The sequence below is a fragment of the Ranitomeya imitator genome, chromosome 9 (genome assembly GCF_032444005.1).
Source record: "Ranitomeya imitator isolate aRanImi1 chromosome 9, aRanImi1.pri, whole genome shotgun sequence".
NCBI lineage: Eukaryota > Metazoa > Chordata > Amphibia > Anura > Dendrobatidae > Ranitomeya > Ranitomeya imitator.
Genome location: NC_091290.1, coordinates 153,397,016 through 153,418,224, shown reverse-complemented (window position 1 = coordinate 153,418,224; position 21,209 = coordinate 153,397,016). Strand labels below are relative to the sequence as shown.

The window sequence follows — 21,209 nt, the reverse complement described above, 5'->3', positions numbered from 1 at the left end:
TTACTGATTTTAGGAGTGTTGTCTTGTTGCTCTGCATCATTCTGTTTATTCCCCGCCTTGTCTAGAGTCTTAATTACCTTATAAAAAGTTTGATAATTGAATTAGCTCAGTTACCATCTGCAGCCTGAATGTGCCCATGCCTCTTGATGACCCCCTGCTGACTTATTCTGATTATCCAGTCAGGACCCTCTGCTCTCCAAATGGCACATATCACCCGTTAGTGCCTTGATCTCTGAGGAACCATTCTCAGGTCTGGGGGCCTGAAAACCCTCCAACCTGTCTGCCTACCCCTGGATATAAGGAGGGGATGTGAGGACAGATGGACCAGTAAGATGGCTCCTTTGTGGGACGCTGATGGTAAGGCCAGCACCCCAGAGAGACTTGGAGAAACCCCGATTACCCTGGAATTACTGCTGGAGGGGCCGCACTGCCTTACCGATCTGTAAGCGGGGGCATTTGTCCGTTACTGGACTGCACCCGTGCTCCTGGACTGTTTTATCCTCTGTGTGGTGGATTGTTTCATGGACCTTTTGGGTTTCCAGTTGATAAAGGTCCTTGGACTGTTCACGCATCTCTCGCTCTGTTGATTGTGTGATACCCCGGAGTAGGACCCTGTGATGGGAATATTTTACAGACATTTTTGATTAGCAAAGATTCTGGATTGGCCGTCAGGGCTTATCTGAATATTTATCTAAACCTAAAAGCAAAGCCACAAAAAGAGGAATAAAAATCCTCCAGGGATTAATACAGCAAAAAAAAAAGGGGCAGCAGAGTTTCCCTGCCCCGGTCTCAGTACTAATGACCTCGGGATGCAGCAAACCCATGTGGTGAAGATGGCGGCAACACAGGTGCAAAATACTGATGAGTTCTGTGTTGCCGCCATCATTATTACATGGGTTTGCTGCATCCGGAGGGCATTAGTACTGAGACCGCGGCAGGTAAACTCTGCTGCCCCTTTCTTGCTGAACCTTTATCTCCAATACTGCGCTCCGTGCCGTAATCGCCGCTGTGACCGTGCCCTCGCCACTGTGACCGTGCCCTCGCTGCTGTGACCGTGCCCTCGCCGCTATGACGTGCCCTCGCCGCTGTCACCGTGCCCTCGCTGCTGTGACCGTGCCCTCGCTGCTGTGACCGTGCCCTCGCCGCTGTCACCGTGCCCTCGCCGCTGTCACCGTGCCCTCGCCGCTGTGACCGTGCCCTCGCTGCTGTGACCGTGCCCTCGCCGCTATGACGTGCCCTCGCCGCTGTCACCGTGCCCTCGCTGCTGTGACCGTGCCCTCGCCGCTGTCACCGTGCCCTCGCCGCTGTCACCGTGCCCTCGCCAATGTGACTGCCTCCGTTCTGTATAACTGTGACATTCCGGGTGTATTTCTGCTTCCAGCTCAGTGTCCGTTCAGCCATCGATCAGACCGCGGAGAACACTGTGGGATTTGGGGGTCACCCTGATAAGGGTCTGATGGTGGAACACACGGCAGACACGTATGGATTGTATATAAACGTATGGCTTTTATTGGTGCTCTGTTACACAGCTGTTAAAGCCTCAGTATTGGGCTCATGGCTTGGCTCCATATAACGTCACGTGTTGTCTACTAGAAATACTTGTAGGTGTCGTCGGACATGAGGCTGTCCGTGTCGTTGAAGGTGTCGCTCTCTCCAGACTGGTCGGCATCTTTCAGCCTCATCAGGCGGCTCTGGAGTCTTTCCTGGTCGCGCTTCAGCTCGGAGTAGGAGCGTGAGAAGGTGTGGAAGATGGATGTGGCGGGGAACGCCATGATCAAGATGCCACTCAGGATGCTGCTGAGTGCCACCACCTGCCCCGGGATGCTTCGGGGCACCATGTCACCGTAGCCAACTGTGGTCATGGAGATGATGGCCCACCAGTAGGACGCGGGCACGCTGGTGAATTCCTGGCATCGGCCCATTTCATTCTCCGCCAAGTGGACGAGAGGAGCAAAAAGTGTGACGGCTACGCAGAGGAAGAGCAAGAGGAGGCCGAACTCCCGGGTGCAGCGGCGCACAGTGAGGCCCAGAGTCTGCAGGCCCAGCGAGTGACGGGCCAGACGCATGACATACAGAATCCTCAAGGCACGCAGGACCCGCAGCACAAGCCCAATCTTCTCCAAGTAGGAATTGCTGCCTGGCTTTTCCAGAGTTTTCTGCTCGTCCTCCACAATGAGAGACACGTAGTAGGGTAAGATGGCCAGCACGTCGATGATGTTCAGCGGACCCTGGAAGAACTTGCACTTACTCTTGGCCTGAACGAACCTGAGCAGGAACTCTAGAGAGAACCAGGCCACGCAGACCGTCTCGATGATGAAGATGTTGTAGCATTTCTGAGAACATTCACCCTGGAGCCGAAAAAGAAGAGAGTGCTCAGTACAAAACCTGCACTGTGAACAAGAGCAATAGAACTTTCTGGCCATTATATACTCGTATCCTGCACTTTCACTAATTCCCCCCTTAATCCTCAGTTGTCTCTGAGCTGGTGTGGGAAGGCAAGCTGCTATGATGTCTCCATATTCAGCATACATGGATATGAGGAATTATTGCTCTCCTGTCTCTATGTACGATATGATCAAAAGAAGCATGCAAGATATTATGCAGAAATACTGAGCGATGTAGCTGTGAATCCAGCTCTGAGGTGAGATAAAACACTGGAAACGGCATCATGCAATATTTTAACCTTCAGTACTGAGAAGTGTAGCTGTGAATCCAGCACTGGGGTGAGATAAAACAATTACTGAAAGGCAGCATGGTGGACATTATTCAATAGTACTGAGAGTGTAGCTCTCAAACCAGTGCAGGGGTGAGGTAAAATGCTTACTGGAAGCAGTATCATGTAGTACTTTATACATCGGTACTGAGCAGTATAGAGGTGAATCTAGCATCCACATTACACAGGAGTATTGAGGAGTATAACTATGAGTACACTTCTAAGGAAAGATTAAACTATTAGAAAGCAGGGAATTACATAACAGGATTGATCAATGTAACATTGAATCTTGATCTGGGGTGCCACAAAACACTTACTAGAAAGCAGCATCAATATTGACAACATTTAGAAGAGCACAGCAGTGCTGTGTAGCTGTGAATACAGCTCTGAGATTATATTAAACACTTCACAAGAAAGCAGTAGCCGCATGGAGGACATTGTACAGCAGGTCTGAGCAGTGTAGCTGTGAATCCAGCTCTGGGTGGGATAAACACTGACTAGAAGACGCAGCATGGAGGACGCTTTACAGCTGTGCTGCTGTGTGTCCATCCCTGGGGTCAGATAATAACCAGAAGCAGCAGCCTGATCTCTATATTACTGTGCTTTCCTAGCTCACCTACATTACGTCCCTTAGGCGTCTGTAATCTGATCCCTCAGTGAGCCGTGTCCATCTAGTTTTCAGCAGGATGGATTTTAGCAGTTTTCAGAGAGAATGACGAGTTTAGGAGACGAAAAGTGGCTTATAGGTGGAGACAGAAGTTTACGATGTATTACAATGTTTCTTATATTTGCTTCTACAGTTGTGGCCAAAAGTTTTCACATTTTGCCTCTTTATTGTTTTTGCTTTTTAGTCGCTGTTTCTATGGTTACTGACGGGCAATTGTAAACATTCCACACGTTGTTACATTTTATTGACAAACACATGATGTTTCTGTAACCCTAATATCCCCAGTGCTGCCCCTTATTCTCCACACTCCCGCCCCTTATTCTCCACACTCCCGCCCCTTATTCTCCACACTCCCGCCCCTTATTCTCCACACTCCCGCCCCTTATTCTCCACACTCCCGCCCCTTATTCTCCACACTCCCGCCCCTTATTCTCCACACTCCCGCCCCTTATTCCCCACACTCCCGCCCCTTATTCTCCACACTCCCGCCCCTTATTCCCCACATTCCTGCCCCTTATTCTCCACACTCCTGCCCCTTTATTCTCCACACTCCCGCCCCTTATTCTCCACACTCCCGCCCCTTATTCTCCACACTCCCGCCCCTTATTCCCCACATTCCTGCCCCTTATTCTCCACACTCCTGCCCCTTATTCTCCACACTCCCGCCCCTTATTCGCCACACTCCCGCCCCTTATTCCCCACATTCCTGCCCCTTATTCTCCACACTCCTGCCCCTTTATTCTCCACACTCCTGCCCCTTATTCTCCACACTCCCGCCCCTTATTCTCCACACTCCCGCCCCTTATTCTCCACACTCCCGCCCCTTATTCTCCACACTCCCGCCCCTTATTCCCCACACTCCCGCCCCTTATTCTCCACACTCCCGCCCCTTATTCCCCACATTCCTGCCCCTTATTCTCCACACTCCTGCCCCTTTATTCTCCACACTCCTGCCCCTTATTCTCCACACTCCCGCCCCTTATTCTCCACACTCCCGCCCCTTATTCCCCACATTCCTGCCCCTTATTCTCCACACTCCTGCCCCTTATTCTCCACACTCCTGCCCCTTATTCTCCACACTCCTGCCCCTTATTCTCCACACTCCCGCCCCTTATTCCCCACACTCCTGCCCCTTTATTCTCCACACTCCTGCCCCTTATTCTCCACACTCCCGCCCCTTATTCGCCACACTCCTGACCCTTATTCCCCACATTCCGGCCCCTTATTCTCCACACTCCTGACCCTTATTCTCCACACTCCTGCCCCTTATTCTCCACACTCCTGCCCCTTATTCTCCACACTCCCGCCCCTTATTCGCCACACTCCTGACCCTTATTCCCCACATTCCGGCCCCTTATTCTCCACACTCCTGCCCCTTATTCTCCACACTCCTGCCCCTTATTCTCCACACTCCCGCCCCTTATTCTCCACACTCCCGCCCCTTATTCTCCGCACTCCCGCCCCTTATTCTCCGCACTCCTGCCCCTTATTCTCCGCACTCCCGCCCCTTATTCTCCACACTCCCGCCCCTTATTCTCCACACTCCCGCCCCTTATTCTCCGCACTCCCGCCCCTTATTCTCCGCACTCCCGCCCCTTATTCTCCGCACTCCCGCCCCTTAGTCTTCGCACTCCTGCCCCTTAGTTTCGGCACTCATCTACTGGTATCAGGTCCTGAAATCAGGCACCATCTCCACCAAACCCTCCCCGCGCTGCATCAAAAGGAGGAGTAGAATAGTGACTGCAGCTCTGGAGGTGGCTGAAGGATAAGACACAATGTAGCAGCAGAATAGTGAGTGCAGCTCTGGAAGTGACTGGAGGATAAGATACCATGTAGCAGCAGAATAGTGAGTGCAGCTCTGGAGGAGACTGAAGTATATGCTGGGATGTATGTGTGAGATGAGGTGACTCCTGTCCCAGGAACCTGATCCCTGCGATCAGTATCGGTTCCCCGGACACATGACTCCAGTGATATGTGCGGATGACGGCACTCACGCTTCTGGTGGAGCCGCAGGAGAAGCAGAGTCCACAGCAGCACAGAGTGTTTCAGAGGTGTATGAGACTCGGCAGGCAGACCAGACATGAAATATTCAGCACGGGTGAAATTAGAGACATCAATTTACTGATCTGAAAGTGAAAACCCCAAGTGATGGCCGGACCAATTAATGAAGGCATAAGGGAACTGTAGAGCCGCCTGCGACACCGCTCTGATTACGGCCACAAATGGACACCGCAATCGGATCCGTCAGGGGAAGAGAGTGCTGATATAAGGGTGGCAGGGATGTAATACTATAGAGTTACAGCTCAGCCCCCGCTGCAAGAAATCCTCTGTGCTGCTGTAGACTATACTGCTGCCCCTGAAATTCTGTGTGTGACCCCCATACGTTCTGCACACTCTTTCCTTAAATACTCTTTGCTGTGGATCCTGATCCTTTCACACTATGTCTGACCTCCCACAGGACTGTCACACTCTTATCCTGAAATACTCTGTGCTGCTGTGGAATTTGCTTCTTCCACTTAATAGTCCATGTCCTACTATTAGATCTGCACTGTCTTGCTCCCTCCACCTGGAGCAATCTCCAGAGGATACATTGGGGCGCTCCCTCCACCAGAAGAATGACAGGTGCAATCTCCAGAGGATATAATGAAGCGCTCCCTCCCCCTGGAGAACAACAGGTTCAATCTCCAGAGGATACAATGGGGCGCTCCCTCCACTAGGAGAATTACAGGTGCAATCTCCAGAGGATACAATGGGGTGCTCCCTCCCCCAGTAGAACGCAAGGTGCAATCTCCAGAGGATACAATGGGGTGCTCCCTCCCCCAGTAGAACGCAAGGTGCAATCTCCAGAGGATACAATGGGGTTCTCCCTCCCCCAGTAGAACGCAAGGTGCAATCTCCAGAGGATACAATGGGGCGCTCCGTCCCCCAGGAGAACGACAGGTGCAAACTTCAGAGGATACAATGGGGTGCTCCGTCCCCCAGGAGAACGACAGGTGCAAACTTCAGAGGATACAATGGAGTGCAGTGTTCCCCAACTCCGGTCCTCAAGAGCCACCAACAGGTCATGTTTTCAGGATTTCCTTAGTATGGCACAGGTGATGCAATTATTGCCTGTGAAGGTCATGCAATTATCACCTGTGCAATACTAAGAAAATCCTGAAATCATGTCCTTTTGGTGGCTCTTGAGGACCGGACTTGGGGAACACTGCTCCAGAGGATACAATGGGGTGCTCCCTGTTGTGAATTCAGCTTTTGGGCTCCCTTCAGTGGTTGTAGAGGGTAATGCAGTTGTGCCTGGATTGCAGGAGTGGACATGTGTATGTACTAACTGCAGGACTCACTGGGGTATATAGCTTTGCAGGATCCTTTAGTCAGTGCCAGTTGTCCATTGTTCTTGAAGGATTCACTTCCCTGCTGGTCTCTCCAGTTTGCTGTGCTTTTCTACAAAGATAAGTCCTGGCTTTGTTTTTGCTGTCCACCTGCAGTAGACCTTATAGTTCTGTGCATTTTCATGTTTTTGTCTTGTCCAGCTTGGTCTGTGAAGGATTTTTTGCAGCCTAGCTATTTCTCTGGAGATGCAGATATACCCCCCATGTCTTTTGTCAGATGTGGTGATCCGTATTTTCTGCGGTGGATATTTTCTAGTGTTTTTATACTGACCGCATAGTACTCTGTTCTATTCTTTCTTTTTAGCTAGTATGGCCTCCTATGCTAAAATCTGATTTCATATCTACGTATGTTATTTCCCTCTCCTCTCACAGTCAATATTTGTGGGGGGCTATCTATCCTTTGGGGATTTTCTCTGAGGCAAGATAGGTTTCCTGTTTCTGTCTTTAGGGGTAGTTAGATCTTAGGCTGTGCCGAGGGGTCTAGGGAGTGTTAGGTACCCCCCACGTCTACTTTTAGTTGCGCTGCCAGGTTCAGGGTTTGCGGTCAGTACAGGGACCACCTTCTCCAGAGTATGTCTCATGCTGCTCCAAGGCCACCAAATCATAACCGCTCCATCCACTAGGACAATGGTGCAATCTCCAGAGGATACAATGGGGCGCTCCCTCCACCAGGAGCATTACAGGTGCAATCTCCAGAGGATACAATGGGGTGCTTCCTCCCCCTGGAGAACGACAGGTTCAATCTCCAGAGGATACAATGGGGTGCTCCCTCCACCAGTAGAATGACAGGTGCAATCTCCAGAGGATACAATGGGGCGATCCCTCCACCTGGAGAACACGAGGGACAATCACTAGAGGATACATTGAGGCGCTCCCTCCACCAGGACAATGACAGGTGCAATCTCCAGAGGATACAATGGGGTGCTCCCTCCCCCAGGAGAATGACAGGTGCAATCTCCAGAGGATACAATGGGGCGCTACCTCCCCCTGGAGAACGACAAGTGCAATCTCCAGAGGATACAATGGGGTGCTCCCTCCCCCAGGAGAACGACAGGTGCCATCTCCAGAGGATACAATGGGGTGCTCCCTCCACCTGGGGGACAACAGGTTCAATCTCCAGAGGATACAATGGGGCGCTCCATCCCCCTGGAGAATGACAGGTGCAATCTCCAGAGGATACAATGGGGGGCTCCCTCCCCCAGGAGAACGACAGGTGCCATCTCCAGAGGATACAATGGGGTGCTCCCTCCACCTGGAGGACAACAGGTTCAATCTCCAGAGGATACAATGGGGCGCTCCATCCCCCTGGAGAATGACAGGTGCAATCTCCAGAGGATACAATGGGGGGCTCCCTCCACCTGGAGAACGACAGGTTCAATCTCCAGAAGATACAATGGGGAGCTCCCTCCACTAGGACAATGGTGCAATCTCCAGAGGACGCAATAGTGCGCTCCCTCCACCTGGAGAAAGACATAGTTCCATCTCCAGAGTATACAATGGGGTGCTTCCTCCATCTGGAGAACACAAGAGGCAATCTCCAGAGGATACAATAGGGCGCTCCCTCCTCCAGGACAATGGTGCAATCTCCAGAGGATACAATGGGGCGTTATATCCACCTGGAGAACGACAGGTGCAATCTCCAGAGGATACAATGGGGCGCTCCATCCACCTGGAAAACGACAGGTGCAATCTCCAGAGGATACAATGGGGTGTTCCCTCCGCCAGGACAATGGTGCAATCTCCAGAGGATACTATGGGGCACTCCCTCCATCTGGAGAATGACAGGTGCAATCTCCAGAGGATGCAATGGGGAGCTCCCTCAACCTGGAGAACGACAGTTGCAATCTCCAGAGGATACAATGGGGCACTCCCTCCATCTGGAGAACGACAGGTGCAATCTCCTGATGATACAATGGGGTGCTCCCTCCACCTGGAAAATGACAGCTGCAATCTCCAGAGGATGTAATGGGGCAGTCCCTCCACCTGGAGAAAGACGAGTGCAATCTCCAGAGGATACAATGGGGCGGTCCCTCCACCTGGACAAAGATGGGTGCAATCTCCAGAGGATACTATGAAGCACTCCCTCCATCTGAAGAACGACAGGTGCAATCTCCTGAAAATACAATTGGCTGCTCCCTCCACCTGGAAAACAACAGGTGCAATCTCCAGAGGATACAATGGGGCGGTCCCTCCACTTGGAGAAAGACAGGTGCAATCTCCAGAGGATACTATGGGGCACTCCCTCCATCTTGAGAACAACAGGTGCAGTCTCCAGAAGATACAATGGGGCGCTCCCTCCACCTGGAGAAAGACGGGTGCAGTCTCTAGAGCAGAGGTCCCCAACTCCAGTCCTCAAGGCCCACCAACAGGTCATGTTTTCAGGATTTCCTTAGTTTTGCCCAGGTAATAATTGCATCACCTGTGCAATGCAAAGGAAATCCTGAAAACATGACCTGTTGGTGGGCCTTGAGGACTGGAGTTGGGGACCTCTGCTCTAGAGGATACTATGGGGTGGTCCCTCCATCTGGAAAACGACAGGTGCAATCTCCAAAGGATACAAAGGGGTGCTCCCTCCGCCAGGACAACGGTGAAGTCTCTAGAGGATACAATAGGGCGCTCCCTCCACCTGAAGAAAGACTGGTGCAATCTCCAGAGAATACAATGGGGCACTCCATCAGACCAGCCAGGACCAGGGCCAGCGTTAGGGGCAGGCAGACCAGGCAGCCTCTTAGGGCCCCCTCACCTCCTGGGGCCCCCAGCCAGTGGCCGTTATGGGGCCCCTAAGTAAGAGGAGCCAGGTGGCGACCCACTCCCCGTATCGCATACAGTTGAAAGCAGTGATGGAGGAGAAAGCGTCATGTGACTCTCTCCCATCACTTCCCCTCTACCTCTGACTCAGCCTGTTTCAGCAGTGGAGCTGATAAGACACTGAGACACTTTGCAGAAGTCAGAGCAGCTGGGGAACAAGGAGGAAAGGTAAGTATTTGTGTGTGTGTGTCTGCTGCACGATAGTGTGTGTGTGGGGGGCTGCATTATACTGTGTATGTGTGGGGGCTGCACTATACTGTGTGTGGGGGGGCTGCACTATACTGTGTTTGTGGTGGGGCTGCATTATACTCTGAGGGGGCTGCTTTATAGTGTGTGTGGGGCTGCATTATACTCTTAGGGAGCTGTATTATACTGTGTGTAGGGCTGCATTATACTCTTAGGGAGCTGCATTATACTGCATTTGGGGGCTGCACTATTATGTGTGGGAGGGCCGCATTATACTGTGTGTGTGGGGGTTGCATTATACTGTGTTTGTGGGGGGGCTGCTTTATACCTGGGGGGCTGCATTATACTGTGTGTGAGGGGTGCTGCACTAAACTGTGTATTTGTGGGGCCTGCATTATACTCTGAGGACCATGATGAGTGCATTTTACTATGTGTACTATATGGGACCTGCCTTACACTGTATAGAGGACCTTCTGTCCCTATCATTCTTCCTCAGCCTGAGTAAGGGTAGGTGCACAAGGTCAGTAAACTATTCGGGCTTGGACGCTGTGTACTTGTTACAGCATAGTGGAAATCCCATGCCCACTATGTATGCACAGACGTCCGCAGCTCACCCGCAGAGACGGACATGTGGCGCATCTTTCCAGACCGCAGCATGTTCATTTATCTTTATTTGTCTTCGCAAGATAAATGTCACCTGTACAATGTATTGGACGCAGTGAATCTTCACGGTTTGATGATCACATGCGGATTCACCTGTGTTCAGCAGCCGGCAGCGGACATGTGCTGCGTCCAAAGCGCTGGCGATTACTGACCCTGTGCACCTACCCTAATGAGTCCGGGAAACAAGCGTCAAACGACTTCAATATTGTTGGCCGTGCTCGTTTAGCGTCCTGAACTCAGCGCATGTACATACAACAGAAATGTTTCTGTGTGATGGTGCGATATGTGAGCATTTGAGGCCCCGCGTTGTCTAACACCGGCCCTGGCTGGGACGACGGTGCAGTCTCACGCCATCACTCACCCTGTCCTCCTCGGCGCGGAGGTCTGGCATGGTGCTGATACACAGGTTGATGGCCGTGGTGGCCACGAAGAGGATGGACAGGCAGGCGAACACCTTCCCGGGGAGTCCGGACTGCGGGTTCTCCACCATGTCCCGCAGCCCACTCATGCACTGGCCCACGGTGGAGTGGTCCTCCAGCACACAGATGGTCTCCCGCGTCCGCTGCGCCTCCTCCTCCTTGCTGATCTCGGCCAGGTCCTCCAGCTTCTGGAAGAGCTTCCTGAGGCAGCAGCGCTCCAGGCTGGACTCCTCGATGCCCCAGTACAGCAGCTCCTCCTGGAAGGACAGGGCGCACATCTCCCGCAGGAGCCGCAGCTTCCCCGCCGCCATGAAGCTGACGATCATACTGAACGCACACGGGCTCCGGTCAAAGAAGAACTCATTGGTGTCTTCATCAAAGTCATCGCACACCTGGATGATCTCGTCGTAGCTGCTGCAGAACCTCAGCTTCCCGAGTCGGGTCATGGGGAAGTCGTCCAGCGTGCTCCAGGGCAGCAGGTAGCGGATGCCGCCCACATTAATCACGATCCCCTGCTTAAAGTCGCGGGTGTACAGATCGTCAGGGTCGTGGATCCTTTTCGCCCGCTGGTACTGCACCCCCTTCAGTGTCTGCGAGTCCGAGACCACCGGGAAGAAGTGGTTGAGCGTAATGCTGGACGAGTAGCTCAGATTGCTGTAATCGGGCTCGTTACCCCCAGAGATGATCGGCATGTCTGCCCAAGAGCTGGCACTTCACACGGAGAACTGTGGAGAGGAGGACATTACTGAGCAGGGACACTGATGGCGTATCTAATCCTGCCCTGTGCGATACTGACTGCTGAGCTGTGTATCTAATCCTCTCCTGTGTGATACTGTCTGCTGAGCTGTATCTAAGCCTCCCCTGTGTGATACTGTCTGCTGAGCCGTGTATCTAATCCTATCCTGTGCGATACTGACTGCTGAGCTGTGTATCTAATCCTGCCCTGTGCGATACTGACTGCTGAGCTGTGTATCTAATCCTGCCCTGTGTGATACTGACTGCTGAGCTGTGTATCTAATCCTCTCCTGTGTGATACTGTCTGCTGAGCCGTGTATCTAATCCTATCCTGTGTGATACTGTCTGCTGAGCCGTGTATCTAATCCTATCCTGTGTGATACTGTCTGCTGAGCTGTGTATCTAATCCTATCCTGTGTGATACTGTCTGCTGAGCCGTGTATCTAATCCTATCCTGTGTGATACTGTCTGCTGAGCCGTGTATCTAATCCTCTCCTGTGTGATACTGTCTGCTGAGCCGTGTATCTAATCCTCTCCTGTGTGATACTGACTGCTGAGCTGTGTATCTAATCCTATCCTGTGCGATACTGACTGCTGAGCTGTGTATCTAATCCTATCCTGTGCGATACTGACTGCTGAGCTGTGTATCTAATCCTGCCCTGTGCGATACTGACTGCTGAGCTGTGTATCTAATCCTGCCCTGTGTGATACTGACTGCTGAGCTGTGTATCTAATCCTATCCTGTGTGATACTGTCTGCTGAGCCGTGTATCTAATCCTCTCCTGTGTGATACTGACTGCTGAGCCGTGTATCTAATCCTATCCTGTGCGATACTGACTGCTGAGCTGTGTATCTAATCCTGCCCTGTGCGATACTGACTGCTGAGCTGTGTATCTAATCCTGCCCTGTGTGATACTGACTGCTGAGCTGTGTATCTAATCCTATCCTGTGTGATACTGTCTGCTGAGCCGTGTATCTAATCCTATCCTGTGTGATACTGTCTGCTGAGCTGTGTATCTAATCCTATCCTGTGTGATACTGTCTGCTGAGCTGTGTATCTAATCCTATCCTGTGTGATACTGTCTGCTGAGCTGTGTATCTAATCCTATCCTGTGTGATACTGTCTGCTGAGCCGTGTATCTAATCCTATCCTGTGTGATACTGTCTGCTGAGCTGTGTATCTAATCCTATCCTGTGTGATACTGTCTGCTGAGCCGTGTATCTAATCCTATCCTGTGTGATACTGTCTGCTGAGCCGTGTATCTAATCCTCTCCTGTGTGATACTGTCTGCTGAGCCGTGTATCTAATCCTCTCCTGTGTGATACTGACTGCTGAGCCGTGTATCTAATCCTCTCCTGTGTGATACTGACTGCTGAGCCGTGTATCTAATCCTATCCTGTGTGATACTGACTGCTGAGCCGTGTATCTAATCCTCTCCTGTGTGATACTGACTGCTGAGCCGTGTATCTAATCCTATCCTGTGTGATACTGTCTGCTGAGCCGTGTATCTAATCCTCTCCTGTGTGATACTGACTGCTGAGCCGTGTATCTAATCCTCTCCTGTGTGATACTGACTGCTGAGCCGTGTATCTAATCCTATCCTGTGTGATACTGACTGCTGAGCCGTGTATCTAATCCTCTCCTGTGTGATACTGACTGCTGAGCCGTGTATCTAATCCTATCCTGTGTGATACTGTCTGCTGAGCCGTGTATCTAATCCTCTCCTGTGTGATACTGTCTGCTGAGCCGTGTATCTAATCCTCTCCTGTGTGATACTGACTGCTGAGCCGTGTATCTAATCCTCTCCTGTGTGATACTGACTGCTGAGCCGTGTATCTAATCCTATCCTGTGTGATACTGTCTGCTGAGCTGTGTATCTAATCCTCTCCTGTGTGATACTGACTGCTGAGCCGTGTATCTAATCCTCTCCTGTGTGATACTGACTGCTGAGCCGTGTATCTAATCCTCTCCTGTGTGATACTGACTGCTGAGCTGTGTATCTAATCCTGCCCTGTGTGATACTGTCTGCTGAGCCGTGTATCTAATCCTCTCCTGTGTGATACTGACTGCTGAGCCGTGTATCTAATCCTCTCCTGTGTGATACTGACTGCTGAGCCGTGTATCTAATCCTCTCCTGTGTGATACTGACTGCTGAGCTGTGTATCTAATCCTGCCCTGTGTGATACTGTCTGCTGAGCCGTGTATCTAATCCTCTCCTGTGTGATACTGACTGCTGAGCCGTGTATCTAATCCTCTCCTGTGTGATACTGACTGCTGAGCCGTGTATCTAATCCTATCCTGTGTGATACTGACTGCTGAGCCGTGTATCTAATCCTCTCCTGTGTGATACTGACTGCTGAGCTGTGTATCTAATCCTATCCTGTGTGATACTGTCTGCTGAGCCGTGTATCTAATCCTCTCCTGTGTGATACTGACTGCTGAGCCGTGTATCTAATCCTCTCCTGTGTGATACTGACTGCTGAGCCGTGTATCTAATCCTCTCCTGTGTGATACTGACTGCTGAGCTGTGTATCTAATCCTGCCCTGTGTGATACTGTCTGCTGAGCCGTGTATCTAATCCTCTCCTGTGTGATACTGACTGCTGAGCCGTGTATCTAATCCTCTCCTGTGTGATACTGACTGCTGAGCCGTGTATCTAATCCTATCCTGTGTGATACTGACTGCTGAGCCGTGTATCTAATCCTATCCTGTGTGATACTGTCTGCTGAGCCGTGTATCTAATCCTATCCTGTGTGATACTGTCTGCTGAGCCGTGTATCTAATCCTCTCCTGTGTGATACTGACTGCTGAGCCGTGTATCTAATCCTATCCTGTGTGATACTGTCTGCTGAGCCGTGTATCTAATCCTCTCCTGTGTGATACTGACTGCTGAGCCGTGTATCTAATCCTATCCTGTGTGATACTGTCTGCTGAGCCGTGTATCTAATCCTCTCCTGTGTGATACTGACTGCTGAGCCGTGTATCTAATCCTATCCTGTGTGATACTGTCTGCTGAGCAGTGTATCTAATCCTCTCCTGTGTGATACTGACTGCTGAGCCGTGTATCTAATCCTATCCTGTGTGATACTGACTGCTGAGCCGTGTATCTAATCCTCTCCTGTGTGATACTGACTGCTGAGCCGTGTATCTAATCCTATCCTGTGTGATACTGACTGCTGAGCTGTGTATCTAATCCTCTCCTGTGTGATACTGACTGCTGAGCTGTGTATCTAATCCTCTCCTGTGTGATACTGACTGCTGAGCCGTGTATCTAATCCTATCCTGTGTGATACTGTCTGCTGAGCCGTGTATCTAATCCTCTCCTGTGTGATACTGACTGCTGAGCCGTGTATCTAATCCTATCCTGTGTGATACTGTCTGCTGAGCCGTGTATCTAATCCTCTCCTGTGTGATACTGACTGCTGAGCCGTGTATCTAATCCTATCCTGTGTGATACTGTCTGCTGAGCCGTGTATCTAATCCTCTCCTGTGTGATACTGACTGCTGAGCCGTGTATCTAATCCTATCCTGTGTGATACTGTCTGCTGAGCAGTGTATCTAATCCTCTCCTGTGTGATACTGACTGCTGAGCCGTGTATCTAATCCTATCCTGTGTGATACTGACTGCTGAGCCGTGTATCTAATCCTATACTGTGTGATACTGACTGCTGAGCCATGTATCTAATCCTCTCCTGTGTGATACTGTCTGCTGAGCCGTGTATCTAATCCTATCCTGTGTGATACTGACTGCTGAGCCGTGTATCTAATCCTATACTGTGTGATACTGACTGCTGAGCCGTGTATCTAATCCTCTCCTGTGTGATACTGACTGCTGAGCCGTGTATCTAATCCTATCCTGTGTGATACTGACTGCTGAGCTGTGTATCTAATCCTCTCCTGTGTGATACTGACTGCTGAGCTGTGTATCTAATCCTCTCCTGTGTGATACTGTCTGCTGAGCTGTATCTAAGCCTCCCCTGTGTGATACTGTCTGCTGAGCCGTGTATCTAATCCTATCCTGTGTGATACTGTCTGCTGAGCAGTGTATCTAATCCTATCCTGTGTGATACTGTCTGCTGAGCTGTATCTAAGCCTCTCCTGTGCGATACTGACTGCTGAGCCGTGTATCTAATCCTCTCCTGTGTGATACTGACTGCTGAGCTGTGTATCTAATCCTATCCTGTGCGATACTGACTGCTGAGCCGTGTATCTAATCCTCTCCTGTGTGATACTGTCTGCTGAGCTGTGTATCTAAGCCTCCCCTGTGTGATACTGACTGCTGAGCCGTGTATCTAATCCTCTCCTGTGCGATACTGTCTGCTGAGCCGTGTATCTAATCCTATCCTGTGCGATACTGTCTGCTGAGCCGTGTATCTAATCCTATCCTGTGTGATACTGTCTACTGAGCTGTGTATCTAATCCTATCCTGTGTGATACTGTCTGCTGAGCCGTGTATCTAAGCCTCTCCTGTGCGATACTGTCTGCTGAGCCGTGTATCTAATCCTATCCTGTGTGATACTGTCTGCTGAGCCGTGTATCTAAGCCTCCCCTGTGTGATACTGTCTGCTGAGCCGTGTATCTAATCCTATCCTGTGCGATACTGTCTGCTGAGCTGTGTATCTAATCCTGCCCTGTGTGATACTGACTGCTGAGCTGTGTATTTAATCCTCTCCTGTGTGATACTGTCTGCTGAGCTGTGTATCTAATCCTATCCTGTGTGATACTGTCTGCTGAGCAGTGTATCTAATCCTGCCCTGTGTGATACTGACTGCTGAGCTGTGTATCTAATCCTATCCTGTGCGATACTGTCTGCTGAGCCGTGTATCTAATCCTGCCCTGTGTGATACTGACTGCTGAGCTGTGTATTTAATCCTCTCCTGTGTGATACTGTCTGCTGAGCTGTGTATCTAAGCCTCCCCTGTGTGATACTGACTGCTGAGCCATGTATCTAATCCTATCCTGTGTGATACTGACTGCTGAGCTGTGTATCTAATCCTCTCCTGTGTGATACTGTCCGCTGAGCCGTGTATTTAATCCTCTCCTGTGTGATACTGTCTGCTGAGCAGTGTATCTAATCCTGCCCTGTGTGATACTGACTGCTGAGCTGTGTATCTAATCCTATCCTGTGCGATACTGTCTGCTGAGCCGTGTATCTAATCCTGCCCTGTGTGATACTGACTGCTGAGCTGTGTATTTAATCCTCTCCTGTGTGATACTGTCTGCTGAGCTGTGTATCTAAGCCTCCCCTGTGTGATACTGACTGCTGAGCCATGTATCTAATCCTATCCTGTGTGATACTGACTGCTGAGCTGTGTATCTAATCCTCTCCTGTGTGATACTGTCTGCTGAGCTGTGTACCTAATCCTATCCTGTGTGATACTGACTGCTGAGCCGTGTATCTAATCCTATCCTGTGTGATACTGTCTGCTGAGCTGTGTATCTAAGCCTCCCCTGTGTGATACTGACTGCTGAGCCATGTATCTAATCCTATCCTGTGTGATACTGTCTGCTGAGCCATGTATCTAATCCTCTCCTGTGTGATACTGTCTGCTGAGCTGTGTATCTAATCCTGCCTTGTGTGATACTGACTGCTGAGCTGTGTATCTAATCCTCTCCTGTGTGATACTGTCTGCTGAGCTGTATCTAAGCCTCCCCTGTGTGATACTGTCTGCTGAGCCGTGTATCTAATCCTATCCTGTGTGATACTGTCTGCTGAGCTGTGTATCTAAGCCTCCCCTGTGTGATACTGACTGCTGAGCCATGTATCTAATCCTATCCTGTGTGATACTGACTGCTGAGCCATGTATCTAATCCTATCCTGTGTGATACTGACTGCTGAGCTGTGTATCTAATCCTCTCCTGTGTGATACTGTCTGCTGAGCTGTGTATCTAATCCTCTCCTGTGTGATACTGACTGCTGAGCTGTGTATCTAATCCTCTCCTGTGTGATACTGACTGCTGAGCCGTGTATCTAATCCTATCCTGTGTGATACTGACTGCTGAGCTGTGTATCTAATCCTCTCCTGTGTGATACTGTCTGCTGAGCCGTGTATCTAATCCTATCCTGTGTGATACTGACTGCTGAGCCGTGTATCTAATCCTCTCCTGTGTGATACTGTCTGCTGTATCTAATCCTATCCTGTGTGATACTGACTGCTGAGCTGTGTATCTAATCCTATCCTGTGTGATACTGTCTGCTGTATCTAATCCTACCCTGTGTGATACTGACTGCTGAGCCGTGTATCTAATCCTATCCTGTGTGATACTGACTGCTGAGCTGTGTATCTAATCCTATCCTGTGTGATACTGACTGCTGAGCTGTGTATCTAATCCTATCCTGTGTGATACTGTCTGCTGAGCTGTGTATCTAATCCTATCCTGTGTGATACTGACTGCTGAGCTGTGTATCTAATCCTATCCTGTGATACTGACTGCTGAGCCGTGTATCTAATCCTATCCTGTGTGATACTGACTGCTGAGCTGTGTATCTAATCCTATCCTGTGTGATACTGTCTGCTGAGCTGTGTATCTAATCCTATCCTGTGTGATACTGACTGCTGAGCTGTGTATCTAATCCTCTCCTGTGTGATACTGTCTGCTGAGCTGTGTATCTAATCCTATCCTGTGTGATACTGTCTGCTGAGCTGTGTATCTAATCCTCTCCTGTGTGATACTGACTGCTGAGCTGTGTATCTAATCCTCTCCTGTGTGATACTGTCTGCTGAGCTGTGTATCTAATCCTATCCTGTGTGATACTGTCTGCTGAGCTGTGTATCTAATCCTATCCTGTGTGATACTGACTGCTGAGCTGTGTATCTAATCCTATCCTGTGTGATACTGACTGCTGAGCTGTGTATCTAATCCTCTCCTGTGTGATACTGTCTGCTGAGCCGTGTATCTAATCCTATCCTGTGTGATACTGACTGCTGAGCTGTGTATCTAATCCTATCCTGTGTGATACTGTCTGCTGAGCTGTGTATCTAATCCTATCCTGTGTGATACTGACTGCTGAGCCGTGTATCTAATCCTATCCTGTGTGATACTGACTGCTGAGCTGTGTATCTAATCCTATCCTGTGTGACACTGACTGCTGAGCCGTGTATCTAATCCTCTCCTGTGTGATACTGACTGCTGAGCTGTGTATCTAAGCCTCTCCTGTGCGATACTGTCTGCTGAGCCGTGTATCTAATCCTCTCCTGTGTGATACTGACTGCTGAGCCGGGTATCTAATCCTCTCCTGTGTGATACTGACTGCTGAGCTGTGTATCTAATCCTATCCTGTGTGATACTGTCTGCTGAGCTGTGTATCTAATCCTATCCTGTGTGATACCGACTGCTGAGCTGTGTATCTAATCCTATCCTGTGTGATACTGACTGCTGAGCTGTGTATCTAAGCCTCTCCTGTGTGATACTGTCTGCTGAGCTGTGTATCTAATCCTATCCTGTGTGATACTGTCTGCTGAGTTGTGTATCTAAGCCTCTCCTGTGTGATACTGACTGCTGAGCCGTGTATCTAATCCTATCCTGTGTGATACTGTCTGCTGAGCCGTGTATCTAATCCTATCCTGTGTGATACTGACTGCTGAGCTGTGTATCTAATCCTATCCTGTGTGATACTGTCTGCTGAGCCGTGTATCTAATCCTCTCCTGTGTGATACTGTCTGCTGAGCTGTGTATCTAATCCTATCCTGTGTGATACTGACTGCTGAGCTGTGTATCTAAGCCTCTCCTGTGCGATACTGACTGCTGAGCCGTGTATCTAATGCTATCCTGTGTGATACTGACTGCTGAGCCGTGTATCTAATCCTATCCTGTGTGATACTGACTGCTGAGCTGTGTATCTAATCCTATCCTGTGTGATACTGACTGCTGAGCTGTGTATCTAAGCCTCTCCTGTGCGATACTGACTGCTGAGCCGTGTATCTAATCCTATCCTGTGTGATACTGTCTGCTGAGCCGTGTATCTAATCCTATCCTGTGTGATACTGTCTGCTGAGCTGTGTATCTAATCCTATCCTGTGTGATACTGACTGCTGAGCCGTGTATCTAATCCTCTCCTGTGTGATACTGTCTGCTGAGCTGTGTATCTAATCCTATCCTGTGTGATACTGACTGCTGAGCTGTGTATCTAAGCCTCTCCTGTGCGATACTGACTGCTGAGCCGTGTATCTAATCCTATCCTGTGTGATACTGACTGCTGAGCCGTGTATCTAATCCTATCCTGTGTGATACTGACTGCTGAGCTGTGTATCTAATCCTATCCTGTGTGATACTGACTGCTGAGCTGTGTATCTAAGCCTCTCCTGTGCGATACTGACTGCTGAGCCGTGTATCTAATCCTATCCTGTGTGATACTGACTGCTGAGCCGTGTATCTAATCCTATCCTGTGTGATACTGACTGCTGAGCTGTGTATCTAATCCTATCCTGTGTGATACTGACTGCTGAGCTGTGTATCTAATCCTCTCCTGTGCGATACTGACTGCTGAGCCGTGTATCTAATCCTCTCCTGTGTGATACTGACTGCTGAGCCGTGTATCCAATCCCATCGTGTGTGATACTGACTGCTGAGCCGTGTATCTAATCCTATCCTGTGTGATACTGACTGCTGAGCTGTGTATCTAATCCTCTCCTGTGTGATACTGTCTGCTGAGCTGTGTATCTAATCCTCTCCTGTGTGATACTGACTGCTGAGCCGTGTATCTAATCCCATCATGTGTGATACTGACTGCTGAGCCGTGTATCTAATCCTATCCTGTGTGATACTGACTGCTGAGCTGTGTTTCTAATCCCATCATGTGTGATACACCACCACTTTCCCATCATGGATTTCTCTATAAATGACATGCATAGTACTGGGTGATGCCCTGGGGTAGAAGTAGTAGTAGATGATGGGGGTGATGGTAGGTCTCTCACCAGGTAAGTGCACTCGTCTTCTCCGCTCCTCTCCATCCATCTCCTCTCGGGCGGCTGCAGCAGAATACAGGGAATGTGTGGAGCGCTGTCTGTCGTCTCCTCCTCCTCTCACTGTCGCCTCCTCCAACATTTCCTCCTCCTGCCCCACACTTTCTTCTCCTGCCCCTCTCCTCCTACTTCCTCCTGCCCCTCTCCTCCTCTCACTGTCGCCTCCTCCAACATTTCCTCCTGCCCCTCTCCTCCTGCCCCTCTCTGTTCCTGCTGCCCCTCTCCTCCACTCTCCTCCTCCTGCCCCTCTCCTCCTCCTCCTGACCCTCTCCTCCTCCTCCTGCCCTTCTCCTCTTGACCCTCTCCTCCTCCTGCCCCTCTCTCCTCCTGCCCCTCCTCCTCCTGCCCCCTCCTCCTCCTGCCCCTCTCCTCCTCCTCCTGCCCCTCTCTCCTCCTCCTGCCCCTCTCTCCTCCTGCCCCTTTCCTCCTCCTCTCCCCCTCCTGCCCCTCTCCTCCTCTCTGCTCCCGCCCCTCTCTCCTGCCTCACTCCTCCTCCTGCCCCTCTCCTCCTGCCCCTTTCCTCCTCCTCCTGCCCCTCTCTCCTCCTGCCCCTCTCCTGCCCCCTCCTCCTCCTGCCCCTCTCCTCCTCCTGACCCTCTCCTCCTCCTGTCCCTCTCTCCTCCTGCCCCTCTCTACTCCTGCCCCACTACTCCTGCCCCTCTCTC

The 21,209-nt window shown here is 50.6% G+C and overlaps 1 protein-coding gene across 1 annotated transcript; it reads right to left on the bottom strand.

Annotated features, from left to right (window-relative positions):
• Window positions 1–1,484: 1,484 nt before the first annotated feature.
• KCNG4 (potassium voltage-gated channel modifier subfamily G member 4) lies at window positions 1,485–20,774 on the bottom strand. Its single transcript, XM_069739496.1, has 3 exons — window positions 20,497–20,774; window positions 10,788–11,570; window positions 1,485–2,348 (listed from the first exon to the last, which is right to left on the bottom strand). The coding sequence occupies exons 2-3, from the start codon at window positions 11,535–11,537 to the stop codon at window positions 1,590–1,592; spliced, it is 1,509 nt and encodes a 502-aa protein (XP_069595597.1). The 5' UTR covers window positions 11,538–11,570; window positions 20,497–20,774; the 3' UTR covers window positions 1,485–1,589.
• Between the last annotated feature and the right edge of the window lie 435 nt (window positions 20,775–21,209).